A 13,001-nucleotide genomic window follows, 5' to 3' on the forward strand; every position below is an offset into this window, starting at 1 on the left:
CAGAAAACTGCACTAAAAAAAAAAATGAAAACCTCAATGATGTGTCCCTCTTCAAGTGTAGTTACAGTAATCTCAGTGGGTTCTCTGCGCCCTCGGTGAATGGACAAGAGAGTATCTGTCACCAGTGGAGGCCACTCTGATGGACTTGCCTCACGATCACTTCCACAGTGTCTTTTGTTAGATTTGGGAGCTGGAAAGAGAAAAAATTCTGAGAAAAATATTTTTTGTAACCTTATATGTATGCCATATAGAATTTAACTAACAATATAATAAAATGGCAGGTTTTAGAATAGAGCAAGGGAAATGCAAAAATGAGAAGCACTTTGTTTTAAGAAATTTTATTTTCCTTTGTAATGCATTATCTTTCCAGAGTACAGTTACAGTACTTCATGTATTGTATTCTTTCTAAAATCTTTAATTAACCCTTTCAGGGTCAAGAGGCCCTCTCCTGAACTCGTTCTCAGGGTCAAAAATTTTTCGGAAAAAAAAAAAAATTATTTCTTCTTATGGAACGACAGAGAATCTTTTCCCGATCATAGCGACACCAAAAGTATGAAATTTGATGGAAAACTTACGGAGTTATGCTCTCGTGAAGTTAGCGGTCTCAACGATGTTCATGCATCGGCAATTTTGCCCACTTTGAGCCTTATTTTTGGCCAATTTCTGTGTACTAGTCGACAAAAACCATATCTATTTCGTCAGAACTCCATTTTCTCTATTGAATGAGTACAAGAAATCACCCATTTACCGATTTCAAGTATCCAATAAAGTGGTCAGAAATTGGCAATTTTGCCAATTTCACACAAATTTCAGAAGATGCCAATTTCCAAATAGGGTCCAGAATAAGCAAGACAGACATTTCTGGCACTAAAATAACATTTTCTCTGTTCATTAGTCACGTCCCCAGGCCCCTCTTACATCTCTTTTGCTTTCCAATTTGAATTTTTATTCTCACACAAAAATAGAAGATTTACTGTTATGCAGACTACTGCATTAGTGTAGAAATGGTGTAGAAATGGTATAAATAATGTCAGTACACTTGTGGAAGAATATTAGACTCACTAGTTGACGTGTATTGGATGCTTGGCATGATTCGTTTACTCTTGAACTTTGGTAAAAATCGAACATTTCTGCTACTTTGAGCTCAATTTCGAGGTATTTTTCATTATGAAACTAATCAAAATCATCTCAATTTCTGTAATATGTCTTTCATTCTATAAAATGAGACCAGGAAAACTAGAATACAACCATAAATACCATACGAAAAAAACTGCAAAGCCGGTTTTAAACCAAAAACATGGTCGGAGATTTTTTTTTTCTCATTATGCACTGTGTGCTGCAGGATTTTTTTATACTGTGCACACTGACCACATAGACCCATTCTTTCATATGTAGGCCTACCAGCTTTCTCTCACTAGATTTGAAGACGCTAGAATTTAGGCGTTCTATTATGTTAATAACCCTGGTGCATAAGCCGTACTAGTACATGGGAAACCCTGAAAGGGTTAACAAAGGCACTTTTCCATGCTATCCTTCAATGGAAGAGCAGCATATTTACATATGTACAAAGATTTAGGATGAGGACTAGGATGCAGAAGAGAAGAATGCAAAGGAGGAAGAGGATGCAAAGGAGGAGGAGGAGGAGGATGCAAAGGAGGAGGAGGAGGATGCAAAGGAGGAGGAGGAGGAGGATGCAAAGGAGGAGGAGGAGAAGGAGGATGCAAAGGAGGAGGAGAAGGAGGATGCAAAGAAGGAGGATAAACAAGGAGAAGAGAAGTAGGGAGAAAGATAAGAAGAGGGAGGGAGGGAAAAGACAAATAGGAAGTGAAGGAGAGAGGAGGTGGAGGGAGGGAGGAAGAGTCATGTCAACGAAGTGCTCAGCACTGGGTAAAGGATGAATAGGCTGGCAGGCAGGCAGCAACTCCATTTCAAAAGCCTGTTATTCCCATATGTGAAAACTTAACCCAGTTTCAAGGTGGCATTAAGGTGGTACCCTTTTTTCTTCCCCAGACTATTAATCTCCAGGGTCAGCTTTGCAGAGGGTAAAATATGATATGATTTGTTCAGATTTTTAACCCAGAGGGTTAGCCACTCAGGATAACCCAAGAAAGTCAGTGGATCACCGAGGACTGTCTATATTGCACATTTCCATTGAAGTTCTTTAACCCTTTGACTGTTTTGGCCCTATATATATGTCTTACAAGCCAGTGTTTTGGACGTATATATACTCAATAATTCTAGCGGCTTCAAATCAAGCAGGAGAAAGCTGGTTGGCCCACATGTGAGAGAATGGGTCTGTGTGGTTAGTGTGCATTGTATAAAAAAAATCCTGCAGCGCGCAGTGCATGAGAAAAAAAAACTCCGTCCATGTTTTTGGATTTAAACACTGACTTTGAGGTTTATTCTCCTATAGTATTTATGGTTGTATTCTCGTTTTCTTGGTCTCATTTGATAGAATGGAAAACATATTACAGAAATAGAGATGATTTTGATTAGTTTCCCGATGAAAACGACCTTGAAATTGAGCTCAAAGTAGCGAAATGTTCGATTTTTACCAATGTTCAAGAGTAAGCAAATCACACTACCCACAGGGGTCATGCAGCACCTGGGGGAAATAGGAGACAATTAGGTTGGATGCAAGGATGGAGGGCAAATCCACCTCCTTGGATCAAGAGCCCCTCACCAGCATCAAGGAACCTCATTTGAGATGAAGAGTTGGAGAGCAGAAGAATACAAACCAATTGCCACGGATTAAAGCCCCACCCATTACTGATATGTCCGCAATCATGATATTACGATTTCCTGAGGCAGCTGAACACAGTAAGGATGAGCTGAGGGAGAAGTGACCTATGTACTATCCAATCAACACAACATCCTAGTCCAGTCAAGGTGGTAAATCCACCATGAAGAAAGCCATATAAGCAAGTAAGATAAGATTTTCTTCAGAATTTTAACCCCGGAGGGTTAGCCACCCAGGATAACCCAAGAAAGTCAGTGCGTCATCGAGGACTGTCTAACTTATTTCCATTGGGGTCCTCAATCTTGTCCCCCAGGACGCGACCCACACCAGTCGACTAACACCCAGGTACCTATTTGCTGCAAGGTGAACATGACAACAGGTGTAAGGAAACACGTCGAAATGTTTCTACACTGCCGGGAATTGAACCCGGGGCCTCCGTGTGTGAAGCGGGCACTGGGGCACCCACGTGCATAACAAAAATTAGGTTAAGTAAGTTTATTCAGGTACAGGTACATATAAATAGTTACATAAATTATCATACATAGCAGCATATGTGCAGATTACATAGGATAACCCAAAAAAGTCAGGCTATAATTGAAGATTGCTCCTTGGTGGAAATCAGAAGTTATCATATTATGATATGTTTCAGCTATTTACACCATGGAACAAGTTATTTCTTGGTCAATTTGGTGTTTTGGGAGCTGTTAAAATTTTTTTTGGCATGAGTGGCCCATCAAAGCCAATTGACACCTGTCCATTCACAGCGAATGTCAACAGAGATGAAGCGGACAAAGACTGATGGCAGAATAAGGTTAAGTTGCATCAGGTTATTTTAGGATGGGCTAAGAGGGTTTTGCTAGGTTATATTTCTTACCATTTGCACAACAAAATAATGTAAGTGCAAAACCAATTTACTGACTGCATGATTCAAACTATAATTAATTGCTGAAATCTGCTGAGGTGCAGTCTCTTTGAAAAATTAATTCATGAGTGAATCTATTCCTACCTCATCTCCCACAACATACTCAACCCCTGTAAGCTTGGGTTCAGACCTAATAAAAATATAAATGATGCTATTATACACATGCTTGAACTAATATACACTGCACTCGAGAAAAAAGAGGTCCCATTGGGAATCTTCACTGATTTACGTAAAGCTTTTGATACAGTTGACCATGATTTGTTGCACATAAAATTATCACACTGTGGTATAAGAGGGCACTCCCTCAACTACCTAAAGTCATACCTTAGCAACAGAAGCCAATATGTGTACACAAATGGAGCAAACTCTTCCACACAACCAATTATAGTTGGTGTCCCACAGGGAAGTGTCCTTGGCCCTCTTCTCTTTCTCATTTACATAAACTACCTGCCAAATGCATTGCAGCTACTCAAACCCACACTATTTGCAGATGACACTACATATGTCTTCTCTCACCCAAGCCCAGTCATACTAGCCAACACTGTAAATACGTACTGAATTACAAAAAATATCTACCTAGATGATGATTAACAAGCTTACTCTTAATATTGACAAAACCTACGTCATTCAGTTTGGGAACAGAGCTACAGATGTTCCACTTAACATAATGATAAACGGTTCACCTATCACAAAGCTCACAGGAATTCATCTTGATAACAGACTCAAATTCCAAACACATGTACAACAAATTTCCAGGAAAATCTCCATGACCGTAGACATACTCTTGAAGATACGGTACTATGTTCCACAATCAGCTCTCCTTGCCCTTTATCACTCATTTATTTACCCCTATCTCACCTATGGAATCTGTGCATGGGGCTCAACAACAATAAATCTTCCCAGACCATTAATTACCCAACAAAAGGGCGCAGTCAGTATGAAAACAAATTCCCCCTCCAGGCAGCATACTCCACCAATATTCAAAACTCTAAACTTACTCACTGTACAAAACATCCATACTTATTATTGTGCCTACTACATACATAGAACACTAAACTCAGATATAAACCCTCCCCTCAAACTTCTGTGCCGTAACAAGGCACAGATCACTCTTTGATGTTTGCCATGCCCATCTCACACTGTAAAAACTCAATGCACATAAAAGGCCCAAAAATTTGGAATTCATTACCTGTGAATACAAAAGAACACTGTCTGTTTATCAATTCAAGACTCTTTTTAAAAAACACTTACTCACCAAAAACTAAATAAATATTGAGTAACTATATTTCATAGATGTATAACCCATGACCCTATCAAACTATGTTTTTAATTGTAATGCTACAAATTTGTACAAGTATAATGCTTCTTAATTGAGATGTTCAAATTTCATTGTTTAAAATACTCAGTTGTACTTCATATTGTAAATTGTTTACTGTAATTTTTACCACTGAATCTATCATCACTTAGTTAATCTTAAGTTAATTTTAAGCCTGCCCATAATGCTCTGCATACAAGGGGCTTTTGGCATGTACACTCAACTACTATAATTCTTTGTACACCTATGTATCATGTCCAAATAAAATTATTATTATTATTATTATTATTATTATTATTATTATTATTATTATTATTATTATTATTAACAGAATTGTTGCTTTCTAAAGGCGAAAAATTATAAAGTAAGTTTTATTCTAGTAATCTACATGTAATTGTGCGCAGTATTTTATTTATTTATTTATTATTTGGACATGATACATAGTTGTACAAAAGAAACACAGTGGTTGAGCTTACATACCAAAAGCCCCTTGTATGCAGAGCATTGTGGGCAGGCTTAAAATTAACTTAAGATTAACTAAGCAATGATATATTCAGTGGTAAAAATACAGTGGACCCCCGACTTATGATATTAATTTGTTCCAGAAGGCTGTTCGGGTGCCGTTACCGAACGAATTTGCTCCCATAAAGAATACTGTAAATTAGATTAGTCCGTTTCAGTCCCCCAAAAATACACTTACAAAAATACACTTGTATAATTGTTTGAGTTGGGAGCTGATTGTAAGTCGGGGGTCCACTGTACAGTAAACAAATTACATGAAGTACAAATGAGTATTTCAAATAAGAGGCTTTATAGTTGTACAAATTTGTTGCACATCTGATGAGTTACTGAGCATTCAAGAGAATGGAGTATTCTATTAGGTAATGTAATTACAAAAAAGCATAGTTTGATAGGGTCACAGGTTATACATTTACGAGATACAGTTAATCAGTATTTATTTAGTTGTGGGTGAGTAAGTGGTTTTTAAGACGAGTCTTAAACTGATAAACAGACAATGTTTCTTTTATATTCACAGGTAATGAATTCCAGATTTTTGGGCCTTTTATATGCATTGCATTTTTACATAGTGTGAGAGGGACACGAGGAACATCAAAGAGGGATCTGTACCTTGTGTTGTGGTCATGTGTTCTGTTGAGGTTGGTAAGGAGAAGTTTGAGGTGAAGGTTTATATCCAAGTTAAGTGTTCTATGTATGTAGTAGGTACAATAATAAGTATGGATGTTTTGTATGGTAAGTTTCGAGCTTTGAATATTGGTGGAGTATGCTGCCTGTAGTGGGAATTTATCATCATTCTGACTGCAACCTTTTGTTGGGTAATTAATGGTCTGAGATGGTTTATTGTTGTTGAACCCCATGCACAAATTCCATAGATGAGATAGGGGTAAATGAGTGAGTGATATAGGGCCAGGAGGGCTGACTGTGGAACATAGTACCGTATCTTCGATAGTATGCCTACGGTCTTGGAGATTTTCTTGGAAATGTTGTATATGTGTGTTTGAAATTTGAGTCTATTATCAAGGTGGATTCCTAAGAATTTTCCCTCTGTGAGCTTTGTGATAGATGATCCATTTATCATTATGTTAAGAGACATCTTTGGTTCTGTTTCCAAACTGTAAGAAGTAGGTTTTGTCAATATTGAGAGTTAGTTTGTTAATCATCATCCAGGTAGATATTTTCTGTAACTCGGTATTTGCAATATTGGGTAGCATGACTGGGCTTGGGTGAGAGAAGACGTATGTAGTGTCATCTGCAAACAGTGTGGGTTTGAGTAGCTGCGATGCATTTGGCAGGTAGTTTATGTAAATGAGAAAGAGAAGAGGACCAAGGACACTTCCCAGTGGGACACCAACTGTAATTGGCTGTGTGGAAGAGTTTGCTCCATTCGTGTACACATATTGGCTTCTGTTGCTAAGGTACGGCTTTAGGTAGTTGAGGGAGTGCCCTCTTATACCATAGTGAGACAATTTTATGTGCAGCAAATCATGGTCAACTATATCAAAAGCTTTACGTAAATCAATGCAATGTATATTTGTTCTAGCATGTGTATATTATTATTATTATAATCAAAAAGAAGCGCTAAGCCACAAGGGCTATACAGCTAGCATGTGTATAATAGCATCATTCGTATTTTTATTAGGCCTGAACCCAAACCGACATTGGTTGAGTATGTTGTGGGAGATGAGGTAGGAATAGATTCGCTTATGAATTAATTTTTCAAAGATTTTAGAGAGAGGGTGTAAGTTGGACATTGGCCTATAGTTATTCAAGTCTGTTTGATCACCTCCTTTATGTATCGGGGTGACCCTCGCTATTTTGAGAACTGGGGAAGGTAGAGGATTCGATAGATTTGTTAAAGAGTGTTACAATGATTGGTGACAGTACTTGTGAAGCTTTTTTGTATATAAAGGGTGGTAAGGTATTAAATCTCCTGTCTTGTTTTTTAGTGTGTTGATAATAAGGGAGACTTCTGTTGGGTTAGTTGGAGCTAGGAACAGTGTGTTCGGGTAGTTGCCAGTGAGGTAGTCATTGGGTGGGGTATTTGAGCTTGGGATTTTATCGGCAAGGTTTTTTCCCATGGTGGAGAAGAAAACATCGAGTCTGTTTGCTGTTTCAGTTGGTGGGAGTTGGGGTTCATCTGGTTTTGTTAGTTTGATTGCTCTGTTTCCTGATATCTTTTTTGTTCCTAGAATTTCAGATAGGGTTTTCCAGGTCTTTTTTTTATCACCTTTTAGGTTGGAAATCTGTTCTCCCAAAACAATTTTTTTAACCTTCTTATCAGGCTGGTTAGGACTGATGAGTAACGTTTTGTTTGGTCTCTGGTTATGTGACCCATTCTATACTGTTTTTCGTATAGGTGCTTTATATACAATGATTCCATTTTTATTATTGTGGGGAAGCACTAAACCCTTGTGAGTTATACAGTGCTTGGCTTGAAGGAGGAAGATGAGAGGCAATCAAGCTGGAGCCAAGGGAAGATAAAACCAATTTATTGGATGAAGAGCTTCCAAGGAGGGTGAAGGCAGGAGGAGCCCCAGCATTATAGTGACTTTCTTTGTATTTAACAAATCAAAAATGTAATCACACATTGTAACCTTTACAAAGAAATAAATCTTTATCTTTGCAAGGAAATCTTTTTCTTTTGTCTTTCAGGAACCTTGGCACTGATGAGCACCTTAGTAAATAAGTAAATTTATTTAGGCCTGGTGGCTAGTTCTCGTTTCACATGGCAAGGGCCAGGGATTGATTCCCAGCAAGGATAGAAACACTGGGCATGTTTCTTTACATCGGTTGTCTATATTTCTCATCAGTAAAATGGGTACCTGGGACTTAGTCGACTGGTGTGGGTTGCATCCTAGGACAAAACTGACCTAATTTGCCCAAAATGCTCTGCATAACAAGCGACTTTCTATATATTTTATTTTATTTTTTTATTATCACACTGGCCGATTCCCACCAAGGCAGGGTGGCCCGAAAAAGAAAAACTTTCACCATCATTCACTTTCTATATAGTAATATATTATTGATGTCAGCTAGGACTGTATACGTTGTACACGTACTTGTAGTAAATAAAGATATTATTATTATAAGTACAATTATCACAGTGTAAGTCAAAGTGACTTACAGTGTCCCGTAGCTCAGTTGGTCGTGTACTCAGCTCACACACTGAGGTCCATGGATTGATCCCCAGTATGGGTGAAAATATTAGGATATATTTCCTTAAGACACCTGCTGTCCATGTTCACCTAGCAGTAAAACAGGTACCTGGGTGTTAGTCAACTGGTGCGGGTCGCATCCTGGGGACAAAATTAACCTAATTTGCCCGAAATGTTTAGCTAGGACTGTATACCTTGTACATGTATTTGTAGAAATAAAGATTATTATTATTGGGGGTCCTTAATTAAGGACCTTAAGGGTTATCATAGGTAATTTACACAATATATAATAATTGTACTTCTGTGCACCTGTACCTAGATAAACATAATTACTATTATTACAATCATAATTAAGCAGTAAAGCGAGTAAGGTGATACAGCTGTTAATTAAGATTATTATTATTATTATCAAAAAGAAGCGCTAAGCCACAAGGGCTATACAGGTGTTAATTAAGAAAGTATTCTTACCTTGATATTCTATATGCTTGAGAGTTGGGCTGTCATCAGCTGTCTCAAGCCTCAGTACAACCAGACTCACTGACATATTTCATTCCTTGACCGTCCTTAACTACAAGATAATGTTGTAATTTATCAAGAACGAAGGATTGACTCAGTGTCTCCTGACCTACACAGCTGTTGTTGTTGTTGTTTGGCAGGACACCTTGTGTCTTATATGAGTCCTTCTGACATAACTCTGGGGAAAATATTACACAAATTTGGGTGAGTAATGGAGAGGCAACAAGTTTCCTGGAAATAGAATAAAGAAAAATGAACGATATGTTTGTAATTACGTTAAGTGTGTCGTGGAATGCACCGCGTGTTAGTGCTTGTCTTTTATACTTAACAATGTTTTATTACATGTAAACTACGCTTTATATACTGCGGAAAATAAATAAAGTGAATTTATTGTATTGTGTGTGCTTGTAGGAGCTGGAGGGGGGTCGAGTCCCCTGGACTCAGGTAACCCACCAACTGACCACTAACAATCAACTTTCACTTCGCTGTCACTTCAAACTCGATTCTTATTAGTAAATCATTTACCCAATGAGAAGCTCCAGGAAGCTCCCGTGAACCTTTTTTTTATTAAAGTTTTGAGATAGTGTGAGGGAGACAGCCAATAGCGAGGCAGCTTCTAGCTAACCTGCGTTATGATTGGCTGACTTTTTAATATTGGTCAGCTATTTTGAGTTTCCTTTATGTCCCTCTAAATGTAAACACAAACCTTCGGCCTCAACACTGGAGTTTCTGCTAAATTTTGACTTTGATCTTTATTTCTCACTAAGTTACAGCCTCTGAAGAGTCTATCTTCCCTCTCAAAATTGAAGTTTTACTTTGTCAGGTATGTTTGCTTAGGATAAGCAGTATGGCACCTGCTGAGCGGCAGCTGCCACTCAGATAAAGCAAGTTTGTATTTAGGCCTCATATATAACTTGAAACTTTTACAATGTTTTAATAAAGTAAATTATGTAGAATTTAACCTGGGATAACGTGGTAATCTTAGACAATGTGATTTTATTTCCATTGTAATCCAAGGATGGCTTCATAACATATATATTTTGCGTCTTTTGTGAGATTTTACAGTAAAAATATATAATTTATATTCAGAACTGATTAATTGCAAACGCTGCCTATAATGGTTATAGATATACGAAAGTGGCATTTTTATAATGGCAGTCTAGTTAAGTAGGAAGACCTACTTATTAAATTCTCCTTTAAATTTAAATTCAAAGGGATCCTATATTACTTAATTCGTTTAGGTATAGAGTATTTATATAGCATTCTTAACATCATGTATTGTGTATAAGTAATTTACATTAATTGTTCATAAAGAAATGCAAGAAACCCATTTCACATTCCTTTAATATTCTACGGAGAGGGAATATAGAAACGGGTCGTCCCACAGTCACTAAAAACGACAGACATAATCCTGCTCCACAAAGGTGGAAGTAAAGCAATTGCAAAGAATTACAGACAGCATTAACATTCCACATCATAAAAATCTTTGAAAAGATTCTAAGAAGCAAGGTTGCCACCTACTTAGATACCCATCAGTTTCACAACCCGGGGTAGCACGGGTTTACGGCAGGTCGCTCCTGCCTGTCACAACTACTGGACTACTATGACATGGTCTTGGATGCTCTGGAGGATAAACAAAACGCAGATCTAGTATACACAGACTTTGCAAAAGCCTTTGACAAGTGTGATCATTGCATAATAGTGCAGAAAATATGTGATAAAGGAATAACAGGGAAAGTTGGTGGATGGATCTCTAACTTCCTAACAAACAGAACACGGAGTACAATATAATAGTAAACAGAGTAAAGTCAGAGGCAGCTGCAGTGAAAAGCTCTGTTCCACAAGGTACAGTACTCATTCCCATCCTGTTCCTCATCCTCATATCTGACATAGAAATTAAGTCACAGCACCATGTCCTCCTTTGCTGACGATACCAGAATTTGCATGCCAGTGTCATCCATTGAGGACACTGCAGATCTCCAAGCGGACATTAGCCAAATCTTTAAATGGGCCTCAGAAAATACAAAGACCAGTGAGGACAAATTTCAACTCCTCTGCTGTGGAAAACAAGGAAATAAAAACTGGATTGGATTATAAAATAAATTCCAACCATACAATAGAGCAAAAAAAACTAATATGAAGTACCTGGGAGTGATAATGTCAGAAAAACTCACTTTCAAAGATCACAACAGTGTGTCTATCACATCTACTAGGAAAATGATCAGATGAATAGTAAAAACCTTCAAAACTAGGGATGCCAAGCCATTGATGATTCTTTCAAATCACTTGTTCTCTCTAGGCTGAAGTAATGCTGTACAGTAATGGCCCCTCTCAAGGCAGGCAATATTGCAGACCTGGAGAATATACAGAAAACTTTCACTGAATGTACAAGTACAATAAAGCACCTCAATTACTGGGAATGGTTGAAGTCCCTTGACTTGTATTCCTTAGAGCACAGGCAAGAAAGATGCATCATAATATACACTTGGCAAATCCTAGATCTAGGGACTAGTTCCAAATCTGCACATGGAAATCAATCCCTATGAAAGGAAAAAAGATGGCATGTGGTGCAATGTCCCCCCCAATGAAAAGCAGGGGAGCCATGAGTACGCCAAGAGACAACACAATAAGTACCAGGAGCTCAAGACTGTTCAACTGCCTCCCTGTATACATGAAAGGAATTACCGATAGATCCCTAGCTGTCTTCAAGAGGGAGCTGGACAGGCACCTAAAGTCAGTTCCTGACCAGCTGAGCTATGGTTCATATGTTGGTTTGTGTGTTGCCAGTAGCAACAGCTTGGATGATCCTGCCCTGATCCACCGTGAGGTGTAGTCGTGGACTGGGCTGCGAGGGCATTAACTGCTGGAACACCCTCTAGGTATACTCCAAGTAAAATAGATATAAAAGCGATAGGGACTTGAGCAGTGGAAATAAGCAACTTTGACATTTTTGGGTTATCCTTGGTAATTTACACTATGTATAATAATTTTATGTATACCTGTGCCTAAATAAACTTACTTATACAGCAAGTATGTGTGAGCTGAGTAGAATGGTTACATGCTACAATGAGTAACACATAGTATTAATGCTTTTCCACTTAATTATGATTGCAGTGGACAGCTTGGGAGGATGAATAATTTACTGTACATACTGGATTTATATAATATTGCAAATCAATTTTATTATTGGATTTTAATTAAATATGGAGTAAAGATAGGAGTGAGTAGTGACAGGGAGTTCTTGGCATGTGAAGCACTGCTAGAATGTGAGCAAAGTAACATTATGAAGAGGTTTATGGAAAATGGTTAATAGGACAAGTTTTGAAAGTGAAAAATGTTGTAATTTGGAGGGTCAGTTGGATGATGTACTATGTACACCTGAAAAGACAGGTAGAGGTTGGGTGGTGGTGAATGTGTGTCCTCCTTTTGGTCACTAGCACATGTGTAGTCATACTCCCTGAGATCCTCATTTTCATTTTCCATTGACAGATGAGGCTTTATTTACTTTCTGTATTTCATTTAATTCATTTAATAATAATTCTAATTTTATTTCATATTTATGGAGGTAAATTTTTCTCAATTATAATTTTCAAGATATTAATACAGCCTCTCCTCACCGACTTACTCATTTACCAACGACTCGGACTTACGATGGGCTCTCTGACCAGTATACATACCTAAATAATGTACAGTAGACCTCCGGTTAACGACATTAATCCGTTCCAGAGAGCGTGTCTTATACCAAATCTGTCTTAGTCCGAATTAATTTTCCCCATAAGAAATAATGGAAATCCAATTAATCCATTACAGACACCCAAAAGTATTAAACAAAAT

The 13,001-nt window shown here is 37.9% G+C and overlaps 2 protein-coding genes across 4 annotated transcripts in view; one reads left to right on the forward strand and one right to left on the reverse strand.

Moving 5' to 3' along the window:
- The window catches only part of LOC128692164 (BRCA1-associated protein), a 135,393-nt gene extending 125,786 nt beyond the window's left edge, over positions 1-9,607 (reverse strand). The window contains exons 1-3 of one of the 2 annotated variants that reach the window (XM_070085198.1): positions 9,510-9,607; positions 9,120-9,345; positions 33-190 (exon numbers count right to left, since the gene is read on the reverse strand). In XM_070085198.1, coding sequence (XP_069941299.1) covers positions 33-190; positions 9,120-9,195 — 234 coding nt within the window. In that variant the 5' untranslated portion in view covers positions 9,196-9,345; positions 9,510-9,607. Of the gene's footprint in view, positions 1-32; positions 191-9,119; positions 9,346-9,442 lie in introns of both variants that reach the window. The other variant, XM_070085197.1, reaches the window with a different exon arrangement.
- LOC128692165 (uncharacterized) overlaps positions 1-13,001 on the forward strand; it is a 70,904-nt gene that overhangs the window by 30,897 nt on the left and 27,006 nt on the right. The gene's annotated exons all lie outside the window — the stretch shown is intronic.

The sequence above is a fragment of the Cherax quadricarinatus genome, chromosome 15, assembly GCF_038502225.1.
Source record: "Cherax quadricarinatus isolate ZL_2023a chromosome 15, ASM3850222v1, whole genome shotgun sequence".
NCBI lineage: Eukaryota > Metazoa > Arthropoda > Malacostraca > Decapoda > Parastacidae > Cherax > Cherax quadricarinatus.